The following is a 12,974-nucleotide window of genomic DNA, read 5'->3' as shown; positions in this document are numbered from 1 at the left end:
GCAAGTGGTATTTTTCATTTATTTTAGCATTGTGATCCATTGTGTGAACACAATACCCATTCATTATAAGGTAAAGAATAGAAAACATCCATCATATGAAACATATAGAATGTAATGTGTATTCCTCACCTCCTAAAGCTGCAGTCTAAAAACTTAACTGCAAATGGGAATGGAAACAGCAGTCTTACCTGAGGGACCCTTGAGGTTCTCTGATTTGAGCAGCTTGATATGCGTTTTTTGGCTCTGGCTCTGTTCCATACCAAATTACTGAAATCCCCTAGGGAGGGGCTGTAGGTTGAAAGCTTCTTCTTCCATTACAGCCTGTGAGATTTTGAAGCTGACTGGTAGCACACATCAGTGAGAAGCTTGGCCAGTAAGCCCCATTACTTTTACAACTTTCAGGCTTAAATAACTTTTACGGTTGGCATGTCAGTGAGATTATACAAGGAATTAATTTGAACCTTCAAAACTTACCAGTCTAGGTATTATTCACTTGAAGTGCTTATTGCAAAATTCCCCTTTCAGAGGCAAATGTTGAAGACAATATTTTGCAATATTCATATTAGGAAGTTGAAATACCTTCAGTTGAAAACCACATTTTGGTGTGATAAGTCTCACACATGGTGAAGCACATTTACTTCAGCTTGTTTCAGTTCCCTCTAAAGAGTGTTTGCATTTGTACAAAAATAGAGTGAGGAAAAAAAATTGCATTTTGGCTTAGCACAGGCTGAAGTTAATACAAAAGTAACTGCTTGCAAGTGCAGGTGAATATCCCACAGAGCGAATTTTCCCCTTTTTTACCAATTTGAGTCAATGGTTAGGTCTAACTCTCTTGTTTACACAAGCCCATATCAGGTTTATCCTGCCTGACGGTTTTGCTGAAACAATAGGAAATTTAAAAAAGCAGAATGTGGAAGAGCCCAGGATGAGATTGCAGGGGTGCATTGGGACAAGGGGGTGAAAAAACAAGCCGAGATGAACTAGAGGTTGTGAGGAACTGGCCACCAACATCAAAGGCAAGAGGTGGTCCAGATGTCATGGGAAGGTGTTCCTGAGGAAACTTGGCAGAAGAAGTCTGGTCAGTGGGCTCTGGGATGATGTCTCCCTGCATCTGGCAGAATGGTGGAGATATGTGTAATTCCCAACAGTTGCTAAACAGAGAGGACATATCCCACATGTGAAAAATGGAATTTTAACTCGGAGGTGATTTGTTGGGGGTAGGCAGCTTCCCCTCAAAGATGAACATACCCAAAAGTGGCTGAAAAATACATGATATGTTGTAACTTGGGATTTTTTAACTTCCAAGTATTTTGGGTGTCTGATTCCTGGCTTTGGAAGTCCTTGGGTTCATACTACTAAAAAGTGTGGACTGTGGAAAAGATCTGATCCCTCATTAGAGATATTTCCTTGTCCGCTAGGTTTGAAAGAAAGGAGAGACTGACTTTTCCTCTGGCATTTTCCTTTGGTAGCTCTTCCTGTCTCATGCTGCATTTTCATCGCACACCTCTAACCCAGCAACTTCCTTAGTGTGAGAATAGGAAAAGGGGAGGTGTGCTGAGTCAACAATGATGCATCCTGAGTTCTGATTTAAATTTCCAGCCTGTATTTATAGATTCATTTTCTTCCTTTTGTCCCGTGAAAACTTCCCCGGCTGCAGCTTGTGCCCGTTGTCCTTTCACTGAACACCCTTGTGAAGAATCTGTCGCTATCTTTTTTTATCACCTCCATTTTGGGAGTAGAAGACTTGCAGTTAGTTTTTCCCTTTTGCTTTCTTTTCTCCAAGCTAATTCCCTCAGCCTCTCCTTGTATGCCATGCACTCCAGCCCTCTGACCATCTTAGCAGAACTCTACTGGACCCCGTTTGTGAATGCCTTTCTTGTCCTGGGGATGTGGAGGTGGGGAACCAAATACAGTACTGCAGATGTAGCCATGCCAGTGAAAGCAGAGTTTTCTCTTCCCATGACATGGTGGCTCCACTTTTGCTAATGTGATCAGGATTCTGCTGTGTTCCACCTTGTAACAACCTTAATACCTTTAGTAAAATGTAAAATCCACAACTATAGTAGGTCTCAAGGGGAGATCAGTGATATTGCTGATGTCTCAGGTCTCTGCAATAGTGAAGAATTAGTTGAATAAATTTTCCAGATAATTGTAGGAAGGCCCATGCCCCTTGCTATAGAGGAAAGAATCATCCTAGCTTTCTTTAGGATGCCCGTCTAACCACCAATAGTCGTTCTCGCTGATTTGACCTAGAGAGAGGGCTGCTCCTCCACTGATCTGATGTCTGACATGGGTTCAACCATGAGCAAGACACCGCAACCAGGCACCTTGCAGACTTCAGTTTTGATATGTGCTTCTGTGTGCCTTGCCCAGTGGCTGGTTTCTGACTGTGTCAGTCTCCAGTGTGTTAGAGCAAAGTGAAAAAACCCGACTCCAAACAGTTCACGAGTGGCATGAGCGAGATTTCTTCCTAAACCCCACAGGCTATCAGCAGATACTTTGAAGCAGAGGATTAGTGAAGTCTATGTTGCAAACAGAAAAGTATTTTGTGCTGCAGAAAAGTAACAAGAGGATGAATGGAACATGCTCTTAAAAAATGTGATCCAGGCTGATGAAAACCAGGCACTCCTTTACCTTTTCTGATGCCATTTCTCTTTTCACCACATTTAAGTGGGCTCAGGGATTCAATTCATATCCGTAGACTTATTCTTAAAATAGCCTGAATTCAGAGAACTTCTAGATAGACTTTGACCACCTATTTTCAATTAGATCATCTGTGGAAGCTGAATTTTAGAGGTATTTTCACAGTGGCAACCTTTTTCTTTTCCTTATGTTCTGATGGCAGGTCAAAGCTTCCATTTGGCTCTGTATGCTTGTTCTTAAAATGAAGTTCATCTATCAGTAGTGGAATTTCTTGTGCGGATGGCTTGCTGTCTTGGGATCATCAAATACCTAACCTCAGAGCTCCACTGCCATCCATTCCCTTTACATCAGAGATGTAAAATATTCAAACAGCAGCTTCCAAGGAATAAGAGAGTTCAGTTGAAACAGTGGAGAACACACAGATCTGTTGATTGAGATTATACCCTATTATTATTATTGTTGTTGTTGTTGTTGTTATTATTATTATTATTATTATTATTTGATGAACTTTGGTAGAAATTGCGGAAAATTAAGCCAGAAAGTGGACACACCATAGACAGCAGGCATGGCATCAATCACAGACTGCTGGGGGATTGGACCTGTAGTTCTGGTTTTATGCAATAACTTTTAATAACTGCACAATAAGTCCTGGGGTTCCTTGATATGTACCTAAAGGCCTCTTGCCCCCTCCTATTCCATTGCATTTTTCTATGTAAAGAGCAGCTCTTTTGTCTTACTGAACCATGTAACTGGAACCAGAAAGAGAAAGCTCGGTTTAATACAGGTTTCTTTTTCTTCCTTCCCAGTCAAATCTCTACCCTACAGTGGGTCTCCAGACTCCAGGAGAGATAGTCGATGCCAACTTTGGGCAGCAGCCATTTGTGTTCGACATTGAGGACTACATGAGGGAGTGGCGAGCGAAGATTCAGAGCACCATTAAGCGGTTTCCCATAGGAGACAGACTAGGCGAGTGGCAAGCCATGCTGCAGAAGTAAGTCACTGTTCTGGTGTCCAGCATCTTTGGTTCTGCTAGGCTTTAAATACTTTTTTTAATGCTAACTTATCCTTTCTTATGGCAAAAATTGCTAGTCAGTGCATTTTGCTCAAATTGTTTTACCCTCTGTTTTGTTGTTTAATAGTCTTTCCTGTGTAGATTGCTGCTGTTTCAAATGTAAAAGACATGGGAGAAGTTTTCAGCCAAAGACTGCATGAAAGCTTGTAGGAATGGAAGAACATACACTATGAGGTGATGCACTAGGGGAAAGGGAGTGGAGAGGACACCAGAAAGACTCTTACATAGGAGGAAAGCCAGTATGTAAGTCAGCTGAATTCAGAAATGAAAGAGCAAGAAATAGCCTAAACCAAAGGCTTCCAAACCCAACCTAACTGAAATCACCATTATCGCATTTATAAATTTATGAATATCGAATGCATTTCCCATTGCAAAAAGGACTGAGTGGAACTTGATGAGAATAATTGACAAGAGTTGTCAGAGGTCAGGAGTATCTTCTGCCTGAAGAAAGGCAGAGCTGACCAAGGCTCCGCAGCTTGGAAACAGGTAATTGAAGGAGGTGGACTGTAGTTGTCTGTCGGTCATTTACACCATGAAGAGCATGACTAGAAAGTGATTACTTACTGTTTCTCAAAATACAAGAATTAGAGAAAAAGCACTTTCTGGCTTAAAAACAAAATAATTTTTTTTTCACTAAGTATATGAAACTGTGGGACTTGCTGCTGCAAGAAGTTGTGGTGGTTTAAGTGGGTTTTAAAAGCTATGCATTTAAATATTCATGGAGGCCAATTCCATAGTTATTTTTTAAACCCCTGAGTCTATGGCTGTTGGTTCTATCTCTGGTTGCTTATACCTCTGATTACAGGGAGCTGTGTGTTTCACCTTTTTATTATATTCTTTCCTTGAATACCTGATACTGGTCACTCTCATCCAGGAGGCTTAGATGCAACAATGATCACACCCATGTGATTCTTCTTGTTTTCTGCTATTCCTGTATTTAGTTACTTGCAGATAATTCAGGGCAACAAGCAAAACCTTTGAAAAGCAACCAGCCAAAGCTATTGAAAATAATAATTTTCTTCAAGAAAATAAGGAGCAGGAAACCTGCCAGAGAGTTTGTAGGGCCTGTAGAGGATTGCAGTATAAAAAGGGACCTTGAGGAAGATAAGACCATATCCAGTTGAATTCTTTGCCAAGTCCAGAAATCAGGTAGCTTGTCATGCTGGGACGCTTTTTTGTGAGGGACTTGGCAGAGGCTGTGTCTGGGATTGAAGTGTCTGTCAAAGAAGCACTGGAAGAAACAGGTGAGGGGAAGCGGAGAAAGTCTCTGGGATCAAATATTTACCCAGAGTCCTAACAGGACTCAAGGAGAAACCGGGTGAACTTGTGGCTGTGGAGCAAAGTTTCTTCCAAACTGCCTTGGGTCAAGCGAAGGGGACAATGGTATGTATGGTGCCATGTTTCATGAGGGGTTTCATAAGAGTCAGGCAGTGGTGGACAGAAAGAACCTTGATACCTGTCTTGGACAAATCCATAGAAGCACTGCTGAAGGGTAGATGCATTGGGCACATGGAGAAATAGGATGTGGGTTTTGCAAAGAGAAGCCAGCAGACACGTGGATACAGTTCTTGAGCCATTATCTTTGTCTTGGAAGTTGGAAAAGCTTTTGAGAAGCTCCCTTGCTGCAAACTAAGGGGGTACTATGCAGTGAGAGGCTGAGGGCACATGTCTGATGTGGATTATGAGTTGTTTATGAGAGAAAAGAGAAGGGAACAAGTGGGTAAGGGATTGTCGCTTTGTGAGGAGAAGGCTGCAGAAAGAATTAGATGCATGCTGGTAGTGTCTGTGGTGTTGAGGATGTTCAGAAATGGCTGGGAAGAAGGGACCCTCCAGGAAGGAATGAGATCTTTGGGTTATGATGAATCATTGCATGGAAATGTCAGCTCATTTTTTTGATAGCAAGCAGAAAAAAAAATGCTAAGATTTGTTAGAGGAAAAACAGAGGACAAAAATCATTCTGTCACTGTGTGAACATGTGATGCACTCTCAATGTGAATGCCATGTGATGTTTCAGTTCTTTCTCTCCAAGTGTGAGAAAAGTGAGAAGAGCATGGAAAAAGACCAAGGCAGGATGTGCAAAGGCATGGAGTGGGTGTGAGGCAGGGAACAAATATACAGACCCGCAGCGTTGAAGGGTATGATTGTGAGGGGTAAGGCAGAAGTATGAAAAGAGTTATCTTGAATAGCCTGAGAAGGTGATGAAGGAACAATTATACTGCAAGAATACAAGGGCACCAAGTGACCTTCTATGACAAGGTGACCTGCTTAGTGGATGAGGGAAAGGCTGTGCATGTTGTCTACCTTTGACACTGTTTCCCACAGCATTCTCCTGGAGAAACTGGCTGCTCATGGCTGGGACGGATGTACTCTTCACTGGATAAAACACTGGCTGGATGGCCAGGCCCAAAGAGTAGTGGTGAATGGAGTTCAATCCAGCTGGCAGCCCGTCACCAGTGGTGCTCCCCAGGGCTCAATATTGGGGCCAGCTCTATTTAATATCATTATCAATGATCTGGACGAGGGGATCAAGTGCACCCTCAGTAAGTCTGCAGACAACACCAAGTTGGGCAGGAGTGTTGATCTGCTCGAGAGCAGGGAGACTCTGCAGAGGGATCTGGACAGGCTGGATCGATGGGCCGAGGCAAATTGTATGAGGTTCAACAAGGCCAAGTACCGGGTCCTGCGCTTGGGTCACAACAACCCCGTGCAGCACTATAGGCTTGGGGATTAGTGTCTGGAAAGCTGCCTCGTGGAAAAGGACCTGGAGGCGCTGGTCAACAGCCAGCTGAACGTGAACTAGCACTGTGCCCAGGTGGCCAAGAAGGCCAATGGCATCCTGGCCTGTGTCAGAAATAGCGTGGCCAGCAGGAGTAGGGAGGTGATCGTGCTCCTGTACTCAGCACTGGTGAGGCCACACCTGGAATGCTGTGTGTGGTTTTGGGCCCCTCACTACAAGAAGGACATTTGAGCTGCTGGAGCGTGTCCAGAGGAGGGCAACGAAGCTGGTGAAGGGTCTGGAGAACAGGTCTTATGAGGAGTGGCTGAGGGAACTGGGGTTGTTTAGTCTGGAGAGGAGGAGGCTGAGGGGAGACCTGATTGCTCTCTGCAGCTGCCTGAAAGGAGGTTGTAGTGAGGTGGGGGTCGGTCTCTTCTCCCAAGTGACAAGCAATAGGACAAGAGGAAATGGCCTCAGGTTGTGCCAGGGAGGCTTAGATTGGACATTAGGAAAAATCTCTTTACCGAAAGGGTTGTCAAGCACTGGAACAGGCTGCCCAGGGAAGTGGTGGAGTCACCATCCCTCGGGGTGTTAAAAAAACATGGCACTTAGGGACATGGTTCAGTGGTGGACTTGGCAGTGTTGGGTTAATGGTTGGACTTGATCTTAAAGGTCTTTTCCAACCTAAACAATTCTATGATTCTAAGTGAAGAATCTAGAAGAATCTAAATGAAAGAATCTAAAAGAATGTGAAGAATCAAAATGGCACATTTAGAAAAAAATAAAGGAGGTGGGGTTTCACACTCTGCCATAAGATACTGTGAAAACGGCATGGATTCAAAAAGTGACTGGAGATGTTATTAAAAAGAAAAATCTGTCGGAGCTATGATGTAGAGAGGTACAACCTCTAGGACAGGAAGTATCTGACTGATCATTGGAAGCTGGAAGGGTTATGAGGAAAAGTATCATTTCATATGTGCCTTGTTTCTTTATTTTTTTTCTAGTCATTTGCTTTTGCCAGTTAGGAGGTACAAGTACTGGGTTAACTGGGTGTTTGGTCTGACCCAGCATGGATGAGATGTAACAACTGGCATTGACTTTACTGTTAATTTTCATTCTGATATACTGGATTATTGACTTTACAGGATCATTTCACTCTTTGCAACGCATCTTGTCACGCTGTGGAAGGACAGGATCTGCTTTTGGAAAGCTTGCTTAGCAGCCAAAGAGAATGAAGAGGTTCATTGATATTTAAATGGAAATACTTAGTTCCTAGTGCTCAAAAGGCAACTTGTTCAGAAGAAAGTGTATGCCCGGCATCTTTGAACACAAAAGCACCTGCATTGGGTGAGATTGCTGGTCCGTCAAGCTTAGTTTTATGAATATGTTAATAGCAGAGGTTCCTGCAGCACTAGAGTATTTTTTCCTTTCCCTGGTAAAACTGATCTTTTTTGCCACCCCATTATTTAACTGAATATTTAGCTGTGTTGGACCTTTTCTATTTATCACATGGTAACACAGTTTCTTTGAGAGGCTTTGCTGAAAGGCTCTGTGAAATATCTTTGGACAACCAGTGGACTGCAAAAGCATCTCTTTTCTGCTTGCTTCCAGACTCCCTCCACAAATGTCACAGATTAGAGTGCCATGACTTACCTTTACAAAAGCCGTTGATTCTTCTGCAGTAGCACCAGTTTGTCCCTGTGTTTGTTCCTTCTATTCTCCAGAATTGTTTCTTCTGACGTGCATGGTGGACGTGTCAGGGTCACTGCTCTGGAGTTCCTCTTACCTCCTTTGGACTTCTTTTTAAGAATCAGCATTATGTTTCCCATCTTCCTTCTCTCCATAGGCAGGTTTAAGTCAGGGCTTGTACCTCACGTTAGTAGTCCAGCTGTTTCAGGTTGGAGCTCTTGGGCCAATATTTTCTTGTCCTCTGGCTTTGTTAGGATTCGTAGTATCTTATTTAATCTCTAACTGTGCAGCTAAGTATTTCCTTCCCTTCAAAGACTCTCCTTCCTGACAGATCCTGAGAGGCGCAGTCTTAGAGAGGCTGTCACTGGGGAAAGTTTGCTGTAGGGAGTGCCTCCCTGAAGAGCAGAGGAAGAATTAGCCTGGCAGAATTTTTCATTTGTGTTCTAATCCTGGATACGCTGTCACCAGAGAGGCTGATCTGACAAGGTTTTCAAGTGCTTGAAACCTTGAAAGGGACTCACATGGACAACTCATCTTCTTTGGGTGTTGTTACAGTCCTATAGGATCTCTACTCTTTTTAGCTCCTGCCATGAAGTATCTGAGTTGGAGTCATCTGAGACTTGAGATCAGCTGGTGTGGTTGATTATGGGAGGAGGAACAATATAGGACCCTATTTCTGATAAAGCAGGAGGACTTGGCATTGTTTGTTTGAGAATCTAAGTGGCGCTGTGTAGAAGGAGGAGAACTTTATGTAATTTGTACAGAGAAGCATGCAGTCGCTGTTTTGGAGAAGAATTTGTACAGAGAAGCGTGCAGTCGTTGTTTTGAAGAAGAAAAGCCACAGACGGTACAGGCCTCTACCACCGCCATGACCGCTCTAGGTAAGAGAAGCACCCCTGGATGCAGCACAGAGATAGCTGCTCCTGTGATTTGAGCACTTCTGCCCTCAAGAAGTTTCAACCATGGCTGCCAAGCAGTAAAAGCTATTCCTTTGGAGAACCTGGGATTCTGAAAGGTTTTGATGTCTGCATGAACATGTCATGTAGGTCACAGTGGAGTGCGATAATATTCCCCTAGAACTTCAGGAGAGGTACCTCTGGATGCCAACATGCTGCTGAAGGTTTGGGAGTGTGCAGTACTGCTGTAGTAAGTAGCTGAGACATAGAACTGATAACTCATTGCTGAAAATTAGCCTGGCGTAGTGACCAGTGTGTCATACACAGGGATGCTTCCTGTGGTGCCCCGGGCAGAAGTGGCATAGGGAGGAGCTCAGTTTTTGTGCACCTTTGTAGAGCATTTAAATCTTTGCAGCCTCTGACTCTGGCTACTGAATTACACCGAAGCAAGAATTGGCTTTTCCCCTCTGTTCCTGCCAGCCTGGATTGCTGCATTCAGTGTTTCAGCCTGGCTGAGCCAGGGTGACCTCGCTGTTGTGCTTGACAGTGAGAGTGATGCATTTCGTTATGCCTGTCTGTACCATGCCAAGGACAAAGGGCCTGTCCTGTATCAACAGCGGTCAGAAGCACTGGTTTCTAAAACAAGTTTTAAAAATTACACACCTGCTTATGATGTAACGCCTGAAAATGATTGCTGACTTGTAACATACTTTTTTCTTGTACTGAAAGGAGTCAAGTTGAATGTGTGTTTTGAGCTGTGACTTGATCGGATCAATACCAGCTTCATCATGAGACTCCTATTTTGAGATTCATCACTAGAAGCTTTGAAATCCTGTGTTGGCTTTTTAGGTTTTGTTAAAATCCAGTGAGCATTAAAATTTACCCATCATATCCTGGGAAGTGCTTTAGAAATGGTGTGTCCAGAAAGACGTTTTTGTTGGGTTTGGGTTTTGACAGTAATACTACCTCCCCCCAATATTTTTTGAAAATACAACTTAAAAATGTGTTAATATTTGTAAAATCAGTGCTGACAGTCTACTCTTTGATCAGCAGCTAAAAGTATCTATGAACATGTAGAATTCATAAGGTGATTCAACTACCAAAGATACAATTGCTGGCAAAATAAGTGATGGAAGAAATTCAGGACAATGATCTTTTTTTTGAGATCTACTTGAAAGCCATGAGCCTCTCTAAGGTTCAGATTTTGCATCTATATAGGATGTCACTGGCAGTAACAGAGTACTGAGCTCTTACAAGTGACCCTTGGACAGCCATCATTAAATAAGTAAATATTGTGTATGCATTGGGAATCTTAATTTTTATTCCCCCACCCCTGTAAGGTGAATTTAGAGCCTTCCTCCTGTTTGCTGAGGACCAGGTGCCTATCTTGTAGAATTACACTGTCTGGACCCAGAAGTGGGAGCCTGGTTATGTCCTAAGCAGGCTGAGTTTGGTCACTGGAATTGCAGCTTCTGTTGTGTTGACTTTTTTCCTCCAGTCTGATTACCCTGTTTCACCAATGTATCTTCATCTGTTTCTCTTTTCTTATTTTCTAGTATGGTTTCGTCATATTTGGTTCATCATGGGTACTGTTCAACAGCAACTGCCTTTGCCAGAGTCACAGACACCACAATCCAAGAAGAACAGACCTCAATAAAGAATAGACAAAGTAAGTCTCTTGGGTACTCGTTCCCAAAGTGTGGCACGCTGGCCACACATTACTTTCAGGACTGCAGAGGAATGAAGTGCTGTGGAAATAGGGAAATTATTCCATGACAGTACAAAGCTGTCCACAGCATGCTGCTGAGCTAGTGTTGCTGCCTGTGGGTCAGTAGAGCTTGGGGACCGCTGCTGGGAGCACTTTCCCATCGTAACTGTGTCCTCTCCATGCTCTGCCGTCTTTGCCTGAAGAACTGCCCTGTTCTTTCTTTTGCCTGTCTGCTCTGAGAAACGACCTGCACACCTGGCAGTGTTGAATATGCTCAGTTTTCTGGTTGACTTGGTTAATTTTCCTCAGTCTTGTTGAAAATGAATAGCTGCATCCTTGAAGAGATAAGGTGACTCTGAGCTTTGAGACCAGCAGTTTGACACATCAGGCTAAACGTGCTATCTAGCACAGAAGGTGCTTTCTTGGAGGTAGTGCCAAATTGATGGAGAATAGAACGGTTTTACCTTGGACTTTACCTGAAGTCACTGTGCACCAGAGAACCCTTTGGATTTGGGTTCTTTGATGCAGTCTGTTGCAGCAGGGACAGTTTCATTAGCATGATCATAGGGACCCAGACAAATCAATCTAATTTGACTACAGCTCCCAGAGCTGATGAGTCTTCCAGTCCCTTTGCACGTTTTGTCTTCAGGTAAAATGTTTGCACACTGTGCATTTTGCAAATTCACAGCCAACTTGTTTAGTTCACAGTAGGTGAAGAATTTGTGTCCTGTGTCTGTTTCGGTTACTGCTGTTTCCTCTGAAGTGGCTCATCTCTCAGTTGGTGAGGCTGTAATTGCTTTTGGTTCCTGCAGAATAAGGTTTGCAGCTTTCTCCTGCTGTACTTTTTTTTTGAGCTTTTCTATTCACAGGCTCAGACTACAGAGTCACAGAACATTGGTGTGTTTTCTGCATTCTCCTGGCTGTTGAATACAGGCAACATCCCGCTCTGTACATTTCCCTTCCCTTTGTGAACCATTTCTCATGTGACTGTAAGGTACCAGGAGCATTGTGCCCCTTTGTAACTCACTCTCCATACATTACATGTGCTTAGCCAGCATTCAGGTTCATTTGAGGACTCTGCTTAGTACCCAAAATAACTTGTAGTTGCTGCCCATTAGTGCTGATGGGCTTTGTGCTTTCCAGGTCATACATTATGCAAGCCTGACCCCATCCAGTGTTCGTGCTGGTGTGGGTTTAATTGGTAAAGCCTTACGGGAGGCACGTGAGATAGCACAGTCTCGTTTGTCTGAGGACAGGTGACAAGGCAGATGGAGGGAAGGAATATAGAGCTCTGAAGTTGGGGCTTAAATAAAAGGTGTGAGGAAAACACAGATGGGAAAACAAAGAGAGGGGAAAATATTAAAGGCAACGACATTGGTGAGAGTTGCCAAACAAGGCAAAGAAGAGAGCCGTCAAAAGCAGTGAGACATGAAAACGGATGTGCAAGTAAGTAGAAGAAACACAGAGCAAAATGAAGGAGACTGTGCAACACATATCAGTGTGAGAGCCACATCCTTGCTTTTAGCTTTCATCTATGATAACAAGCAAATAGACACTGAGAAGTGGGAGCCAAGACAAGTCATTGCAGACTGTTACTGGGGATTGCTAATGAGGATTACTGGGATGGGCTTTCAACTGCTCGTGACATGCAAAAGTCACAGCCTGTTGTTATTAGAGCCTCTGCTAGCAAAGCACCTCACGGGCCATTCAAAACCTTCTCTCTGTTGTTTGTAAGGAGTTCTGGAAAAAACAGAGAGGGAAGTGCAGTGCATTTTTAGTTTCAGGTACATTTAATTTTTGATTTTAAGTACACTTAGAAACAAAATAAAATGTGAACCTCTGTAGATCAGGAGCTTCTCTGAGTGTTCAGGGATGAGATCTTAAGTTGAGTCTTGACACTTGTGTCTTCTGACCCACTGAAGGAACATACGTGGGACATGAACACCCAGGATGACAGATGGCTTCTGCCTTTGCACCTCCTAGAAGTGTACAATTCGTTGAGCTGTTTCTAGCTTAGTCAGTAGCTGATTCTTGAAGCTAGCTTACAGGTGCCACATCCTCATTGCAGGCCAAACTCAGGTTAATTCTCTGGGAATACATTCAGGTGGGACTTGCAGGAACCCAATTTTATTGATATAATTACTTCTACTTTGAGGTAGGGATGTTGGGGAAACAGTACTGTGCCATGCTTTAAGCCCACAGACCGTCTTAAGAGTACTCTGCTTATCTGATGCTCAGCCATACATAAGC

At 43.4% G+C, this 12,974-nt stretch overlaps 1 protein-coding gene across 3 annotated transcripts in view; it reads left to right on the top strand.

The window, feature by feature from the left end:
- RANBP10 (RAN binding protein 10) overlaps positions 1–12,974 on the top strand; it is a 101,883-nt gene that overhangs the window by 78,991 nt on the left and 9,918 nt on the right. For all 3 annotated transcript variants that reach the window (XM_086469339.1, XM_086469340.1, XM_086469341.1), the window contains 2 exons: positions 3,450–3,634; positions 10,573–10,685. In XM_086469339.1, coding sequence (XP_086325465.1) covers positions 3,450–3,634; positions 10,573–10,685 — 298 coding nt within the window. The remainder of the gene's footprint in view (positions 1–3,449; positions 3,635–10,572; positions 10,686–12,974) is intronic.

This window comes from Leptosomus discolor, chromosome 8 (assembly GCF_034619465.1).
Source record: "Leptosomus discolor isolate bLepDis1 chromosome 8, bLepDis1.hap2, whole genome shotgun sequence".
Lineage (NCBI taxonomy): Eukaryota > Metazoa > Chordata > Aves > Leptosomiformes > Leptosomidae > Leptosomus > Leptosomus discolor.
Note: the sequence above shows the minus strand (reverse complement) of the source record. Positions and strands in the feature narration are given on the sequence as shown.